A 19,062-nucleotide genomic window follows, 5' to 3' on the forward strand; every position below is an offset into this window, starting at 1 on the left:
AGGGCAGAGCAAAGTACTGCAGTGCGCAGGCACCGGGCCTCTCTGACCTTTCCGGCGCCTGCGCACTGCAGTACTTTGCTCTGCCCTCAACAGGACAAAGTACGCCTGCGCCGGAGCCGCGGCGTGAAGACCAGAAGAGGACGTCATGGAATGAAGATGGGAGGCGTTGTACCGGACCTGAGATGCCCATCGGAGCGGGACCGCCCCTGGGTGAGTATAATCTAACGTCTTTCTCCTCTTTCAGGTAACATCGGCGGCTTATCTACAGCATTACAGAATGCTATAGATAAGCCCCCGATGACTGTGAGCTTACCTCACTATCGATTTTGGGGGTGACAGGTTCCCTTTGCGATTTTTTATTATTTTTAACCTGGTTTGTGTTGTGTATGCGTTTTCACAGCGGAAAACCGCTGCGAAGGCGCATACACAACAGGTGCACATAGCCTCGACGGGTCCGTCAGAAAGACAGGCCCAGTGCACCCGTCACATACGTTTTGACACACGTACGTCGCTACGTCTCGGCGACGCAGCAAGACGGGAGAGTCCCAACAGAAGTGTGAAAGAAGCGTAAGCAGTACTGGCAGGTCAATCAATATGTGACGGCTTATGGCTTGGGCTGAGGCCCTCAGAACCGGTGTGAAATGGCTGAGAGATCTCCCGAACAACGTGAGCCTGACCAGGGAGGACGCTGAAGAACCGAATGGTACGATTCATCCCGGAAGCGAGCTTAGTGACAGGAACAGGAACGCAGGGAAAGAAACAGAATTGTGTACTGTGAAACCTGATGTTCACGCTGTAAAGGATATGGATGTGCTGCGTACAGAACCAAGTAAAGCTGTTGTTGTTAAAGTTGAGCTGGACTGTCTCCCTTTGTGCGGTACTGTCCATAAGGAGCCTTTGGCAGCCCAGGGTGGACGGCGCAAAGACCCAGGACACAGGTACGCAGAAGGAAAGACATTATTGTGTTGTGAAGGGAGGCCAGGGTGTGATACAGGGATTGCTCTCAGGCATGACTCCCGCCCTGGTTCACCCTTTACATACACACCATGTCACCAAAAAAAGCACGGTGAGTATCTGTATCCCTATATACAGGCCCATTCACGGTTTCCAAGATTGTAGACACCTGTGATGCTAGTTAGTGGACACATCGTGATTTAACATGTCCATTTTGTCACTTTATTTTCAGGGGTGCCATCATTTCTGTCCAGGCCTATTTCATGGGTTTTATTTTTTTTTTATTCTTTGGAAGCATGGTTGAAAAACAATGTCTGATTTAATTTGTTCATTTTCATAGATTTTTTATTTATTATTACTTTTGTCAGATTCAAGTTATTTCTGTGACCGTTGTGGATTTTTCTGTCATTAAACCAGGAGTACTGACAATTTTGCCATGGGTGTAAAGACAAACAAAATGCACCAATTATGTGGAGACCAATGCGGGAACCCATGTCTAAAATGTTATAAAAGCCCAATGTAAGATAATGGACTAGTCCAGATGAGGGTTTTATCCCACTGTTTTTTAGAGACTCCTAAATAAAACTAATTCATAAAAAGAAATAGATGCCACAACAAACATGGCGTCTGTTTTTAACTGATCCAATGTAGTGATTACGTAGGAAACTGTATTAATTTACAATTATCCATAGAGTGAGAGTAAACAGCGACATTTCTTAATAAGCAGAAATCATTGTAGAGTAGAAACCCATTTTTATTAAAAATTTGTATGCACATAAAGCAGATGAAAAAACGATTAAACATTTCTTCAATATAGCGGTCCACATTTCACACAGTTCTCTTAATCTCAACACAGTATAATAGAGCAGCCGCTGATCTGTAGCCGGACCCTCTGTAATGAGATGTGCAGGGTGACATATCTCACACAACCCTATCTGCAGGATACATCTCATTTGTAAGTTCTCCAGTTGTACAAATACCACTTATGTATACAATGTATTCTGGAAAGATGTCGGTGATGACTGTGAAATAACAATATTGTATCCCCCATTGAACAGGAATGATTAGTGAGGCCAATTCCCAGTTGCAGACAGTCAGTGATGGTGATGTAGAGTTGATCACCATTACTTGTTGGCCATTAGGATCGTGGTCATTTTCTGAAACCATCTGACTTTGAACTCGGCATCAGACGGCATTATGAAAGAGGTCAATGTCTGAGTGGTTTTTATGTCCGTTTGTCCTTCCTCCTTTGTTCTTTCTGCCAAAAGATCCTCACCCATAACCTAAGCGTTAAAGAAAAGTTGAATTGTCAACATTATTATTTTCTCTAATTTAGCACTGGAATTGAATTTCATGTATTAAATGAAAACCTTCCCTATAATGTCCGCAGGACTGAGCACCAACACATAAGCCCCCAAATAGTGTCCCATCTCTTCCCCAGTCTGTGCAGTGTACAGGACCCATTAATGGTCGTCAGTAATGGTGAAGGAAGGCAAGAACAAAGGGAAAACTGATTTTTCATGGGGCATTTGGAAAATTAAACTTATTCTCCCATCAGGATGGCCCGTATATATAAAGGCATCCCACACTATCACAGTCATGGTAGAAGAGGGGGATTGGTCAGACGGGACAACCATTACAGCCACCGGATCAGTTGTTATTGACCACTTTTCCAATAGCCTTAATCAATCTCATCTAACGTTATTTTCTCAAGAGAGAATAAAAACTGACCTAAAAAGTTAAAAAAAAAAAAAATGTTCTCACTTGCACTATGAGCGTTGTTTGCCCTTCTAATAATCCAAGCTTTTCTAATAGTTTTTCTATTTGCTCCTGGGTCTTCATATTATTTTCCAGTACAAATGATGCCTGCTGGGGCTGTAGGAGCCGTAATAGGAGCCTATGAGAAGAACAATCAGAGGTTAGGCAGACCTGTGCGAGACGTTACCAGACGCCCGTGTTGTACGCACCTGGTGTATCCGTGTTTTTCATGGACACAACACGTACCCACTATAATCTATGGCACTATTCACACCATCGTGTCCTGTCACAGATCTTGTGCCCATTTTTCTCCGGTATCATGGATGAAAAGAACCAACACAAGTCTATGGGACTGTGAAAACACGTACAGCACACGGATGGCATCGGCGTACTGTCCGTATATAATGTTATAAAGAATAAGAGAAATGTTGTAATTTATTAATTTATCTGTGAAAAACACCGATGACAAAACGGACACATGGACCAAACACTGAGGAACACGGATGGACACCGCCACCATTTTTTCATGTACGTGTTTAAACAGATACACATTGTATGACACGATGGTAACAAAATTATACAGGCGTTATCCACTGCTCTTATACTGACGATCTCTCCAGATGGGCACAACAAATGGCAGTATGGCACCCTCGCCGATTAACTGTTATCACCTCTGTCCAGATGCAGACACTGCTCAGAGTGGAAACGCTCAGTCTGCTGTCGGGCAGATCAGATATTGAGGAGGACTGGAGGTGATCTGCACCAGGCAGTGGCCACTGGTGTTACGCTCTGTACACAACTTACATCCAGCCGCTGCCAGAGCTATAACCCGCTTATTGGTGGAGGTGCCAGGAGGCCGACCTACAACAATCTGATATTGATGACAGATTCTATGGATAAATCATCTGTACTAAAGTTGTGGAGAACGCCTTTTAAGATCCCTGCATTTTCAGAGAACCTTCAGCCAATATCTGAAAAGCACTAATTAAAACGTCTTTCTTAGAGGTCTCAACAAGACAGAGGAACTGATCCAGAGTGTACAGGTAAACCTAGCAGTCCAAGTAATGGCGCAGAAGACGGCAACCATCCACATCGTGCTCCATCCCTTCTAATCTGACTGGAGTGAAAATTATGCTAAAAGTGTAAAGCCTGAGCTCAGGAGATGTGGTCTCAGACACATTGGAACTGATCAATCTCCATTCAGCATTATGAAGGTAAAGCCGCAGCACTGGCACCACTCATATATATTGTATTATGAGCCAATCATTCCCTTTCAGAAGTGATTTGTGTAATAGAGGGGGATAAGGCACCGTATATAGCAGTCTAGTCTCTGATAGGTGAGAGGGGAAGAGTCTTCATCTTCTCCTTTCAGAAAATGTTACCGTTATCCTGCTGGTCCTCGGCTTTAGCGAGTATGTGCTCTACTGACGATTCTGGAATATAGACAGAGCTGCGTGCGACCAATGACGCAGTAATGCTACAGTGGAAGGTGAATCTAACAGCTAGGTGGGTTTTATTTGTTTGTTCCACCAACTTTTCTTACCTTCAAACCCACATTCACCTCTAAACGAGGGTCACAAGCCACATCCAAAAGCCCCCACAGTAGAGACACCCAGAGCCTCCATTGTCAGTGCAATGATAGCAAAGCTTCCCCACAGAAATCCTACCAAGACATCCAGGGGCTCCTACCTTACCCCATTTGTCATTCTCGCATCAAGCATTCCCACCATACTATCGAATTCAGCTTCAATCACGTCCTCAGCCTTGCAGTATCATACTATCTCCAGCTTAGAACTCGAACGATGGGAGCCGGCCCCCCAGTGAAAGCCACTTGCAGTTTCAGAATGGCTCTCACCGAGGGTAAAATTACCATGTTTGGCTCCAATGCATTAGAAACTCTACCCAGTTCATTCACTAGCAGAGCTGGGTGAAACTGGTGTGAACACGCCAAAAAACTCTTAGCTACAAAAAAAGTTTTGAGACTTTTCAAAACATTTTAAACAAGAATTCTGGCATAATCACTTTGGTCAATCGGGACCATAGTGCTCCTAATATTTTTATACTTCATTAAAACATCATCCTCCCAAGAGCTGATTGTGTTTGGTCACTTATGCTGCAGGACTGCTCGTCCGGCCTCCCGATAAGGGAAGGCATAGAATGCAAGTCCGCAAGGACAGGGTCCTCTCCACTCTGTACCAGTCTGTCATTGAAAATTTGTTTACTGTAAACAATATCTATAACTCTGTACGTAACCCCTTTCTCATGTACAGCACCATATATATAAATAATAATAATAAGTGTTGCTTTGTATGTTAGGAAAACAAATATCTCCACAGAGTTCCAAGCTTCAGAGACTGGTAGCTCTGTAGAAACTGGGTAAGAATAGAAAAAGAGAAGAATAGAAAGACCACTATTGTACGTGTTTACTAGAGGCCACCTGGACAGACTGAAGGTATGGATGAACTCTTTACATCAAATGTCTCTGTTCTCAAAAAAGTATGACATAGTGATTATGGGAGATTTTAACTATCCAGATATTTGTTCAGAATCACTCTCAGGCAAAAGTAATGGGTCCAGAAATTCTCACTGTGCACGTGGTAATAATCCCGAATAGAAGGAAGAATTGGATGCATTTAAAGAGACCAGGATGGATGAACACCGTACCTAATCACATCTTAAAAAGGGAAAAATAAAATCTATATTAAATGGAAAGGTGGGGGGACATATCTAAAGAAGTATATAATGCTGTCTGCAGGGAATGCAGGGCAAGTGTTAGAAGAACTAAAGCCAGTAAAAAAATGAGGCTTGCAAGGGATACTAAAAGTATGTCAAAAGAAAAGTCAAAGATGCTATATTTAACAGGGAGAAATGCAAGATTCTACATCTGGGCAAGAAAAACAAAAAGTACATCTACAGAATGGGAGGAATAGAACTAAGCAACAGCACACGTGAAAAAGACTTGAGTATACTAATAGATAAAAAACTGCACGAGCCAACAGAGTGATGCAGCAGCAAAAAAGGCAAACCGTTCTAAGATGTATTAAAAGAAGCATAGAGCCTAGATCACGTAATGTAATTACTACCCTCTAGTCCTCCTTGGTCAGGCCTCATCTGGAATACTGTGTCCAGTTCTGGGCACAATATTTTAAAGAAGACATTGGAAAACTGGAGCAAGTTCACAAATGAGCTACTAGGATGGTGAGCGGACTGAAAAGCATGTCCTAAGAGGAATATTTAAAGGATCTGGGAATGTTTAGATAGATTGTAAAAAAGAAAAGAAGATTAACAGGAGACTTAATAGCAGTCTACAAATATCTGAAGGGATGTCACAGTGAAGAGGGATCGTCCTTATTCTCATTTGCACATGGAAACACAGAAAGCAACAGAATGAAACTGAAAGGGAGAAGATACAGATTAGATATTAGAAAAAACTTTTTCACAGTGAGGGTGATCAATGAGTGGAGCAGGCTGCCACGAGAGGTGGCGAGTTCTCCTTCAATGGAAGTCTTCAAACAGAGGCTGGGCAGACCGATGGTTTATTGAGTCCTGAGCTGCATTGAGAAGGGGGTTGGACACGATGACCCTTGCGATCTCTTTTAACTAACATTGTATAAAAACATTCTATATCATCTACATACCTTGCCCTAATGAAGCAGGCACATGACCACGTCCACAGCTGCTCCCCGTTTGTGTCGTCCGTCAGTGAGGAAGGGTCACTTCTATTACAGGGTCCTAGTACGGAGTTATCATCTCTGGATACAGTGGGGTCTCTTGCTCTCGCAATGTCATGTACACATTGTTGTGCTCCCAGTGGTGACTGAGCCCATAAGCTGAATCTATTGGAGTTATGTGATGGATCCTTGCAGTTAGTGATGGAGAGGAAAAGTGTTATGTAAGATTCAGCCAGACAAATCCAGAACTGTGGATTGAATGGATGCAGAGAAATCAGTTGTTGCAAACAAGACATTTCTTCTTGTAAATTCCCCAAATGATGGTGAATAGTTGCTTGGAGATTTAAGACCCCAGTCAGGTGATCAGTGTTGCTAACACCTTCCACCTACAAAAAATAAAATCTGCAGTCAATTCTGATACATTCTGCCACAGATTTAACCTTAGTCTTTCACCTACTGTAATGTAGAGTACCATGATAGCATAGACGGAAACATCCAGAGCCCACAATACATTTATATGGAAAGGAGTTTGTCACAGAAACAATCCTATTAAATAGGATCTGTCACTTGTCAGGGATATATATAATCCTTTTGTGTAAATGCCGCTTTTTTCTTCTTAATCTGGCATTGTTTTTTTCTTTTCTTTGTGCCACTCCACCCCTCTGCCTTTTATATATGGTAAATCTTGTCCCTTTAGCTAAATGGGAATGATCCAAAACTCCTCTATATATTAAAGTCTTTTAAAGAGCACTCCGATTTGGCTGAAAAGACTACTTTACACAAGGAGTAACGTGCCAAAATTCAGAAATGGAGAAAAAACAAAATGATGCAAATTTAGGAGAACAGAAACAATTACACATTTATGACAAGCAATCGCTTCTCTTCAAAGGGAATTGTTCAGCAGCAAAAACTTGTCTTATTGTACTTTAAAGCAGAGGTCCCCAACCTTTTTTGCACCAGGGACCGGCTTTAAGCAATACAAGTTTTCCATGGCCCGGTGGGGGTGGGGCAGGGGCGGGGCTTTGGTCATATGGGGGTGGGGTTATGGAGGGATGGAGCTTAGTGCATACTTATCATATAATTATGACATTTATAATGAGAATGTGATTCAACTTACCATAGGTTCAGAATGAGTGGGAGCACCATGCTTGTTTCCCTGGTGCTTTGCACCATTATTGCCCCATAGCTGTGCCATATAGTGCTCTGCACCATTATTGCCCCATAGCTGTGCCATATAGTGCTCTGCACCGTCCATTATTGCCCCATAGCTGTGCCATATAGTGCTCTGCACCATTATTGCCCCATAGCTGTGCCATATAGTGCTCTGCACCATTGCCCCATAGCTGTGCCATATAGTGCTCTGCACCATTATTGCCCCATAGCTGTGCCATATAGTGCTCTGCACCATTATTGCCCCATAGCTGTGCCATATAGTGCTCTGCACCATTATTGCCCCATAGCTGTGCCATACAGTGCTCTGCACCATTATTGCCCCATAGCTGTGCCATATAGTGCTCTGCACCGTTGCCCCATAGCTGTGCCATATAGTGCTCTGCACCATTATTGCCCCATAGCTGTGCCATATAGTGCTCTGCACCGTCCATTATTGCCCCATAGCTGTGCCATATAGTGCTCTGCACCGTTGCCCCATAGCTGTGCCATACAGTGCTCTGCACCATTGCCCCATAGCTGTGCCATATAGTGCTCTGCACCATTATTGCCCCATAGCTGTGCCATATAGTGCTCTGCACCGTCCATTATTGCCCCATAGCTGTGCCATATAGTGCTCTGCACCATTATTGCCCCATAGCTGTGCCATATAGTGCTCTGCACCGTCCATTATTGCCCCATAGCTGTGCTGCTGCTGCTGCAATAAAAATAATAAAACACATACTCACCTGTCTTGCTTGCAGCTCCTCGGCGCCATCTTCCCGGCGTCTCTCCGCACTGACTGATCAGGCAGAGGGCGGCGCGCACACTATATGCGTCATCGCGCCCTCTGCCTGCAGTCAGTGCGGAGAGACGCCGGGAAGATGGAGACAGCGCCCGGCGTGTGGAACGAGGACAGGTGAATATGACATACTTACCTGCTCCCGGCGTCCCGCTCCTTCCCCCGGACAGCTGGTCTTCGGTGCCGCAGCCTCTTCCTCTGTCAGCGGTCACCGGCACCGCTGATTAGAGAAATGAATTATGCGGCTCCGCCCCTATGGGAGGTGGAGCCGCCTATTCATTTCTCTAATGAGCGGTCCCACGTGACCGCTGAACAGGGGCGCCGCGGACCGGCTGAAAAACCCCAACGGCCCGGTCCTGGTCCGCGGACCGGCGGTTGGGGACCTCTGCTTTAAAGTAATAACTGATGAAACCTAGTTTATTTTAATTAAGAAAGCTGCCAGAATAGCGACATTCAGCACTGTGCAAAAGATTTAGGCAGGTGTGAAAAAATTCTCCACAATAATAATGGTTTAAAAAAAATAGAAGTGTTTATTTTTAACAAATAACAAAATGCAAAGTGAATAAAAAAAGAGAAATCTACATAAAATCAATATTTGGTGTGACCGCCATTTGCCTTCAATAAAGCATCAAAGCATTAATTCTTGCACTTGCAGTTTTTGAAGGAACTAGACATGGAGATTGTTCCAAACATCTTGGAGAACTAACTACAGATCTTCTGATGATGTTGGCTTGTGCAAAACCATCTGTCTCTTCGTGTAATCTCAGACAGACTTGATGTTGAGATCTGTGAGGCTGCATCATCACTTCTAGGACTCATTCTTCTTTGCACTGAAGATTGTTCTTAATTACATTGATTGTATGTTTGGGATCATTTTCCAGCTGCAAAAACACTTATGTGCCAATCAGACGCCTCCCTGATGGTATTGCATGATGGATAACTATCTGCCTATATGTCTCAGCATTGAGGACTCCGATAATCCTGAAAAAATCCCCTACTCCATTTGCTGAATTGCATGGACCATCTACCGTGCTTCCCCGCTGCCTGCAGACACTCATTACTGTGCTGCTCTCCAGGCCTTTGGCAAACAAACCCTCTTCTGTTACAGCCACATATTTCACATTTTGACTCCTCATTCCAAAGCATCTGCTGCCATGTTTCTGCACCCACATCATATGTTTTTGTGAATAGTTGAGTCACTTGGCCTTGTTACCATATTGGAGGTATGTTTATTGGACACAATTATTGCATGATGACAACTTCTGCCCAGACTCTTCCAAACTATAGATGGGTGTAGCTGGGTCCCATCAGTTGCTGCCTGTTCTGAGCTGATGACACTGCTGGACATATTCCAATTTCAAAGAGCAGTTAGACTGATCTATCTTTCATCTTTCCTTGGACGACCATTGCATCTATAGTACTTAACATTCACATTTCTTGGTCTCCTCAATGAGAAACAGTGTCAGATACTTATTCACCATTTAGTACCTATAGGGAGGTGTCAAAATTATTAACTACAGCCGGACAACGACTCTAAATATACAGACAGACAATGTCAGTAAGAGAATACAGAATGAAATACATACTACAGTACAGCAAATGAACAAGTCAATCAATATGCAGTGAACAAGGAGGGACCAATATGCAAAGAAAAGGAAAACAGACATATTCCAATGTCACATATACTACGTACACTACCATGAGGTTGTAGATTATGCAGGCCTGGGTTCAAACTAATTTATTAAGAAAAATCATCTCCTCTCGCCGAGGGCCACATAAATAGAGAATGGACCGGGCGGGCCACCCAGGACCAGACAGATGCAAAAGATCCCGGTACCCCCACAGTGCCACAAACTCTGACACCAGCTATGAGGATTGACGCTCCACCTGTCAACTAGCCCCAAAGGGCTGCAGGCAGTTAGAGGTGACCCGGGCACTCCTCAGGGTCAGTAACCAAAGGCAGGTTCCATAGTCCTATGTAATGGGCTTCTCCATATTGTCATGTAGGAATCTAACCGCCTAGGCCACTAGCCACAAATCTCCAGACAGCTTGATAGAAGGTGGAAGAACGTCTGCGGCCTCTGCAACACTTGAGGCACACATCCAGGAACTGGGGCTGGACCCTACTCATGTAGGATATAGAGTTGTGTGGCTCTGTCAGAATTGTTAGGAGAAACCAACCCTGGGGTCTCCAAAACAAGCTCCCCTTGCTTGTCTGACACTGGAACAACATCTGACTCCAAAGTTGTCCACAGATTGAAAGTACTATGTCGTCCTGACAATAGACGAAGAGCATGCAGGTAGTGATGTATCCAGCTGTTGGGAGGGTGTGGGTGATAAGTGTCCAACAACGCTCAAACTAGGAGGAAATCTTGTAGGGCAGGTGGAGCATTCGAAAGCTGAGCTTGCCTAAGCTTTAGGAAATGGAAGAGTATAGAAGATTTCACTCCAAAACATGGAATGGGGCACCGGCAGCAAAGACCAAACTCACATAAACCAAAACCAGACCGTCACTCCAAAACTAATAATTCAGTAAGAGCACTTGCTGCTATGTCAGAGAGGGGTATGGTTGTTAGAAAGAGGCACAGAAAAGTTTCCCTACCTTGATCTAGACCAGTGTTCCCCAAGTCCGGTCCTCAAGAGCCACCAACAGGTCACGTTTTCAGGATTTCCATAGTATTGCACAGGTGATAATTGCATCACCTGGACAGGCAAGCATTCAATCACCTGTGCAATACTAAGGAAATCCTGAAAAAATGACCTGTTGATGGCTCTTGAGGACCGGAATTGAGGAACACTGGTCTAGACTGACCTAGCCCGCCTGAGAATCAGTTATGTATTGAGGGGACCCTCATGGAGGAGCAAAACAGTATGTGGAAAGGGTCATAGGGTCGGACAATGACCTCAATGGTTCTTAGGGAGTCATCCCTGTTCCACCTCCATATAAGAGAGCTGAATGACCCAATAATACACAAAAGGATAATAATATGCCCAATAATAAAGTCTAGGGTCTAAAAAAGTCACCCCCCCCCCATATCCAAGTATATCACAGGACAGGGCGATGGATGTTAGTTCTGAAAATGAATGAAGAAAGTTGGAGTTCAGTATATTGAATGTATTCAAGTTCACGTATATTGGGGATATTACAGGATGTGAGCCACGACAGGCAGGAGTAACTTCTCTTATCCCCTTATCTTAGCTTTCATAACCAACAAAAGAGCGAAGATGTGTAGCGAATTGTCCTAAATTTCTAGATACTAGGACTCCTAGATAAGATTATAGATAAGAAGGATGCTTGTCGGGAGGTAGTATTCAAGATCTACAGTGAAGACAAAAGATTTATCCCAATTGAGTTTTAGACCAGAGACGAGGTCGTACTCATCAATCACACTCAGTGCTGCTGATACCGACATGTTAGCAACTTGCAGGTACAGGAAAGCGTTGCCTGTGTAGAGACTAAGTTTGCTGTGTATTGGGGCCTGGAAACTGTCTCTTCAGAGAGGAAGAGGACCTGAACTCTAGTGCCACCTATAGGAAGTAGCAATCCTAACAGTCAATGTCGACCCTTTAACGACCCTTGTCACATGACTTAGGATAAAAGCCAAAACCAGATCTCAATTTGCAGACATGGTGTTTCAGTATACTGCCCATCATCAGTGCAAAGTGTGAGATCTGGTTTGGTGTCTGACTAGGATTATTTCCTAGAGGAGCATTGAGGCTTAAAAGTCTCCTCATCTAGGCATGCTTAACAGGTCACCCTCCTCAAGGAGAAACATTACCCCTTGGATTGGCGCCTGGGTAGACACCTGAATTTCTGGGGTGGAGCGGATAAGGGCTGCCAGTGGCTGCAGTGCAGTCGCACACAGCATTGGGGACACAGGACATCCCTGCTGCTTGCCCTGGATCTGGGGGAAGCATACACGCACCACAGTGTTCATGTATAGGAGCGAACAGGGGAAAGAAAGACACAAAATGGGTTTATCTACCACACTGGTCTTGGAAACAGACCATTTCATGAGTAAACAGGGACAGTGGAGTAAGATCTGGGATGGAGCGGCAGAGGTAATAATAGAAGGTAACTGCAGCCAAGGTGAGGTCCGACGCCAGGGCAAGATCTATGGGGGAGAGGGAGTGAAAGGATAACAGGAGCGTGTCCTAGAGGAGGAGATGGGGGAGATGGAGGAGCGCCAGACCCAGGTCATTCACCATACACTGCAATATTCAAGAGGCGTCCACATCAGTATCAGGGCTTGACGACCGGCTCGGGCCTTATTTTTGTCCCAAGTAGGGTTAAAATCCTGGAGCCAGATTACTGGTGGGGCACTATTTAGTTCCATGAAAGCAATAGCTATATGTATGACTGCTGGCGTCAGTGGAGGAGGTATATAAATATCTAGATGGGCAACAAGCACCGTACAGGAGAAGAATACACGTATACCCTCTTTATCAATTTCATTGTTGTGAAGGGTGCAGCGTGCACATGACTAGGATAACAACTCTCCGAACAAAATATGGCCTTCTACGCGAGACAAGCAGAGGGGGACGCCTCGGCCCTATAGTTCAAGGATTTTACAATGATGGTGCGAGATGGAGACCCCAAGGGGAAAGGGATGGATAGGGATGTGATGTGCTCTCTGTGCAGTGAAGACAGCCGAGAAATTATCACGGCCATAGGTGGAGATCAGCGAATTTCCAAAAAAAGGGTCATGGATCTCACCCATGTGCCTATTACAACAATTCACACATTATATCGGCAAAACCTATTTCTTGGTCCTTTCTCTCATGAAGAGTAACAAGTTGGAGCGTATCTGCTGTTCGGCCTCCATCACCCATTCTCTTATTTTCGGAGCATCCTTGTAGGATAGATGTATCGCCTTAGAGCTCATCAATTCTAGATATAAGCGCTGTCTGGAATTGCTGGATAGCCAGGAGGACTTTCTGGGTGCCATTATGGAAGTCAGATGAAGGCTTGCCTGGAGAGTCCTTCTGGATGACCTATTATGCTGAGAGTAAGCGGTTGGGCCCTTAGATACCATTATAAGATAGAAATGTAGGGTGCAAGTCAAAATGTAATAAAGCAATAGAAAGTGTGTTAGCAATAACTGCATGGAGGTGAAGCAGAGGAAAAAAAGACACTACATCTCAACTAACGAGGGACGTACTAGAAAATCTCTGTCAATGATAAAGTAAATGTCCAGTGTGCATGAAAGTATAACATCCAGTGTAAAAGAAGCAGATCTCATTATTTCCCAAGGACACTGCCTCACTAATGGGGTACTCCAAAAAAACAAAGAGGACCTGATGGGGGAGGGGGTGATACAGACAAATTCATAGAGAACTGCATTTGTGTAGACAAAGTAGAACTAGAAAATGAGCTATAAAGCCTGAAAAGGACAGTCCCCACAAAGCCAGAGTTCATGTTGTAGATGTCACATGCATCAGACAATGAGAGCGGAGCACTTACTGAGAGGTCAGTGATATGTGCAGAGATAGAGAGGTTGCAGTTTTCACATTCACCACACAATGGCAGCAGAATACCACACACAGAATAAGTTCAGAACTAACAGTCTTGTGTGTTACCTGCGGCTCCTTTCCTCCTGTCAGATGTGCTCATTATTGAACCATAGGGCCACTTGTACTGGTATGGCTGACATCACTCTAAGTGCGTCCGATATGTCTGAGGGCGTTTCTGTGCCCTGCTCCTCAGGCTCCTCTTCTCCCTCTAAGCGCTGGTAAGTAGGTGATGGTATCAGGTGGAGCAATGTCTACCCTGCACCTGCAGCACACAGAACTGCACCCCTGGTCCCGGCTAACTGCGCCATCTTGTGGCAAAGGACAGCACCAATCAGTGAACAGAAGAGCTGTCAAGGGGCCATGTATTTCCAAGTCGGGTCCCACAGTCTGGGGCCGTTCACAACAGGACAAAGGCGAGCAAGGACCTCTGGTCTTCTGCTCAGCACAAGTGAGGCCGTGACTCCGAGCATTGTGTTGGCCATGCTTATGAAGAACAGCCATACTCATCTGGCAATGGGCCCACAAGCTTCTTGTCGACAAGAGGTGCAGGTCAGAGCTCACATGGACACATACGCTCCCAATGGCTGCTGGACATGCCCACCCCAACACAACACTCATTTCTGAAAGCATTCTTACCTTGCAGTAGTTTTCCCCTACACCATAACAGCGCTGGTTCCTGGCTTCTTCCCTTCCTTACCTCAGTGACATCTATGTAAGGGGCTGGTTCTAAGGATCAATTCTATAACAAAACCAGCCCCCTTTTCCATCTCTACATCAGCCATAGCACACTGAATGCTTGAACATAGTCAGTTAACCCTCGCCTCCCTCATTTTGTGCCGAGACAGGGAGGGAGAGGAGCTGCCGAGATCCTGGACCAATGTGAATATCTCTACAGTGCGATAGCTTTTACCTAGAGTATATTGGAGAGTTTCATCCATTGTTACACTTAACACAATAAAGCAACCTTTTTTTTTTTTTTTTTTTTTTTTTTTTTTTTTTAAGCCTAAGCCGGACAAATCAATGTCTCCTAATACATTACCAGCAATTCTGCAATCTCCAGCGCTTCTTTGTGCCTCCCCAAACGTATTAAACAGCGCGCCTGACTTTCCTGGACATCTCTCCTCATTGCATTGTTTGCCAGCGGTATTAGCGCATAGCAGTCGCTGTACACAGTAAATGCTTTCTGAGAGGGAAGAAGAAAAATCACCATTATTCTTCCTAAAAGAAAGAGGTTAGTATAATGCTTTTACCACTTTATAGCAAAGTCGATTTATAGGTAAAATCTTTCACACAAAACTGATTTCGTGCAATTGTACAAGTCTGGCCATTCTATAAGAAAGTCAACTAAGTAAAAAATATATTGATTTATTATAGTTCTGTGAGTACAAATCATTACATAACCCCGGGTTCACCTTTATGTTACACACAAAGCACATGGTTCACTTGCTTAAAGGGATTATTCAAGACCGTTTACAAAGTTGCAAGAGTGAATGGATCTTTATAAAAGAAATAAATGTTGAGCCCGCACCACTCCAGCACCATTGCTCCGACATCCAATCAGTGGTATCAGCAATCAGGTAAGTGAATGGACGGTACGGTACATACATACGTGACGTGGTGGACCAGATGTATTATCTGCCTCTGCGCCCACCCAATGCACATCAGCAAACAATAACTATTACTGAAAACCCCGGTTCAGTGGTATCTGGCCTGTGCATTTCTCAAGCAAATACCCTAAGCCCAGATGCCATGGACTTTTGGGTCAGAAGAATGGATCAGTGGCTAAAACTGCCCCATGCTAAGGGCATAGTGTCATGTCCATCTTCCACTGTGATGTCAGAGAGGGTATTCAGTGCGGCTGGTGGATTTGTCACAACCAAGCGGACCAGGTTATCTGCCACAACTGTGAAGAACCTAATATTAGTCAAAATGAATCGTGCATGGATCAGTGGAGACTTTCATTCACCTATGGCTGATGCCAATGATGACATTGGGGATACCACCTGCCTGCCTGCTGTCTGTCTTCTATACAATGCTACTGCCAAAGCCGATGGCCCACACTCAGCCGGGCATCTGCTCCCTGTCCATCATGTCTCCTATCCTGTAATGCTAATGCTGGGGTCGCTGTTGCAGTCCATACACTGCCAGACATCGTCTTGCCTGATCTGTCAGATTTCTATACTGTGCGGCTTCTACCACTGAATCTACACAGCCATGCCGGCCACACATCCCCTGGCTGCCCGCTATGTCTTATAGTGCTATACCAGGCTGCTGCTCCTGGAGCTGCCATTGCTGGCCCTACACTGCCAGACATCTCCGTGCCCGAACCGTCATGTCCTTACACCATGTGGCTCTGATGGTGACACTGCTGCTAGATGACCAAAAATATCTCCTGCGCTTGTCCAGTGTGTTGAATAGCTATGAAATTCTGATGATGGGGAGCGTAATCTCTTGTGGGGGCTCAAAAATGGAAAAGGTCCCAAAATAAGGATATGTTTTTCCCTGCTTATTAACAAGCCATTGCTTCCTCACTTTGAAAACAGCTAGCCTGTTCCTGCTCAGTAAGTATAGGGATAGCTTTTCACAAACAGTCCAAAAATTATAATTTCTTCATTCAGAAAAGGACAAAGCTCATGATGCTTCACAAACAAGTTCTGGTGATGGCAGAGTTCCCAGCGGACGGACCCCACTGATCTATAAGTCATCACCGATCCCATGTATGAGGCGATAACTTGTTCCAACTGAAAATACCCCGGTAATGAAGCTCACACATGTAACAGTCAATATCCCATACATTTCCCAATTCTGCCCTTCCTGCCCTTGAATTTATAGCCAATGATTCCGAGATCAAAGAAATATGAATCAGTTACCAAAACCCCTGCAGACTATTCCTGATGTCTTATAGGATTTGGATACATTTTATCAGAGAAGATGTCAGCGGTCACCATGTGGAGCAGGTATTCTGCCAGCGCTGGATCAGGTAGCTTCCATCAGTCTGTGATAACTGACCGTTCTCTACACTGCTGTTGGGTGGGCTTCTGGGGCTTCACTATATAGGGGTTGTCCATCTTTGGGGACATTTTTGTTTTTACTTAAACGCGTGTATTTTGAGGTAAAAATTATTTTTACAATGAAGTTTCATTAAATGTTTTCCACCATTTGCCTCCTATAATCTCTGTGCTGTCTACAGAATTAGCTAACTGAGCATCTATCAGTGAGCTCCTTCTCTCTTCTTAAATGCAAGTTTGTAGCTCTTTTATGTTTTTTTCCTGAGAGTCGCCTAGTAAATTTCAGTAGTGGCTTCTCTATCACATCCTCTTTGTACAGTTAGGATTGATTCTAATATCTGGTTGTGTTTTCTTCAGTTTACGTCACACCTGAGGAGCAACTGAGAAGACCGGCGTATTGTATCAAGCTTCTCCTGTCACCCTCTACAAGAAGGAGGTCAGTGAGAAAACTAAGTTCAGGTAGTTATGTACTCGGATATTCCCAGTAATCCTTCTAACTTCATCTCTTCTCTTCCTAGCGCTTCGTGCCAACCAACCCAGAAGCCCAGAGAAGGTATGCTATAAGGAACGAAGAACGGCCCGCTCCATCCATAAGCATCCGAGCCAGGGAGAAAAGGAAATGACGCTGAGAGAACTGCTGGACTATCTGGACGTAGAAGAAGGCAAGAAGGAAAAAAGAGGAGATGGCCGCACAACCTCCGCCACCAAGCTTCTCCCATGACAGGAAAGAAGAACATCATGTGGACCGTCCTGCTGGGACCTATCTGCCGATAACATCAGATATGGCATTACCGGTCCGTAAGTATAAAAAAAAACACTACAAATAATAGTAGCATAATAGTAATATAGTGGCAATATGTAAGTATTAGACTAAGAAGAGTAATTCGATTAGTGATAATAAGAAAGTCATAAAATAGTAATAAGATAACAGTAGTAATAGTAGTAGGTGGAATAGCAGTGTGATCCAGGGTTCTAGGACTGATCGCCTTTTAAAAATTTTTCCCCAATGACAAATTGGCCAAATGTGTCCAAGGTTTTTGCCTTCTTCTAGATCAACAGTGTAAGAATAGGGTAGTATTAATGGAAAGACAGAATAATATAGTCATAAAATAGTAGTATTAACCCCTTAAGCCCCGAGGGTGGTTTGCACGTTAATGACCGGGCCAATTTTTACAATTCTGACCACTGTCCCTTTATGAGGTTATAACTCTGGAACACTTCAACGGATCCCGGTGATTCTGACACTGTTTTCTCAAGACATTGTACTTCATGATATTGGTAAAATTTCTTTGATATTACCTGCGTTTATTTGTGAAAAAAACAGAAATTTGGTGAAAATTTAGCAATTTTCCAACTTTGAACATTTATGCCCTTAAATCACAGAGATATGTCACACAAAATACTTAATACCGTATATACTCGAGTATAAGCCGACCCGAGTATAAGCCGACCCCTCTAATTTTGCCACAAAAAACTGGGAAAACTTATTGACTCGAGTATAAGCCTAGGGTGGGAAATGCAGCAGGTACCGGTGAATTTCAAAATTAAAAATAGATACTCCATACCGTTCATTATGGCCCCATAGATGCTCCACATAAAGCTGTGCCACATATAATGCTCTGCACCGTTCATTTTGGCCCCATAGATGCTCCACATAAAGCTGTGCCATATATACAATGCTCTGCACCATTGCCCCATAGATACTCCACATAAAGCTGTGCCATATATACAATGCTCTGCACCGTTGCTCCATAGCTGTGCCATATATATAATGCTCTGCACCGTTGCCCCATAGCTGTGCCATATAGTGCTCTGCACCGTTGCCCCATAGCTGTGCCATATAGTGCTCTGCACCGTTGCCCCATAGCTGTGCCATATAGTGCTCTGCACCGTTGCCCCATAGCTGTGCCATATAGTGCTCTGCACCGTTGCCCCATAGCTGTGCCATATAGTGCTCTGCACTGTTGTACCATAGCTGTGCCATACAGTGCTCTGCACCATTGCCCCATAGCTGTGCCATACAGTGCTCTGCACCATTGCCCCATAGCTGTGCCATACAGTGCTCTGCACCATTGCCCCATAGCTGTGCCATACAGTGCTCTGCACCATTATTGCCCCATAGCTGTGCCATATAGTGCTCTGCACCATTATTGCCCCATAGCTGTGCCATATAGTGCTCTGCACCATTATTGCCCCATAGCTGTGC

General features: G+C 44.4%; 1 protein-coding gene across 4 annotated transcripts in view; it reads right to left on the bottom strand.

Annotated features, from left to right (window-relative positions):
- Positions 1 to 1,684: 1,684 nt before the first annotated feature.
- The window catches only part of C4H8orf76 (chromosome 4 C8orf76 homolog), a 36,179-nt gene continuing 18,801 nt past the window's right edge, over positions 1,685 to 19,062 (bottom strand). For 3 of the 4 annotated variants that reach the window (XM_077258895.1, XM_077258897.1, XM_077258896.1), the window contains exons 3-6: positions 14,888 to 15,031; positions 6,351 to 6,769; positions 2,719 to 2,851; positions 1,685 to 2,237 (exon numbers count right to left, since the gene is read on the bottom strand). In XM_077258895.1, the coding sequence (XP_077115010.1) occupies positions 2,079 to 2,237; positions 2,719 to 2,851; positions 6,351 to 6,769; positions 14,888 to 15,031 (855 nt within the window). In that variant the 3' untranslated portion in view covers positions 1,685 to 2,078. The remainder of the gene's footprint in view (positions 2,238 to 2,718; positions 2,852 to 6,350; positions 6,770 to 14,887; positions 15,032 to 19,062) is intronic. The other variant, XM_077258898.1, reaches the window with a different exon arrangement.

This window comes from Ranitomeya variabilis, chromosome 4, assembly GCF_051348905.1.
Source record: "Ranitomeya variabilis isolate aRanVar5 chromosome 4, aRanVar5.hap1, whole genome shotgun sequence".
Lineage (NCBI taxonomy): Eukaryota > Metazoa > Chordata > Amphibia > Anura > Dendrobatidae > Ranitomeya > Ranitomeya variabilis.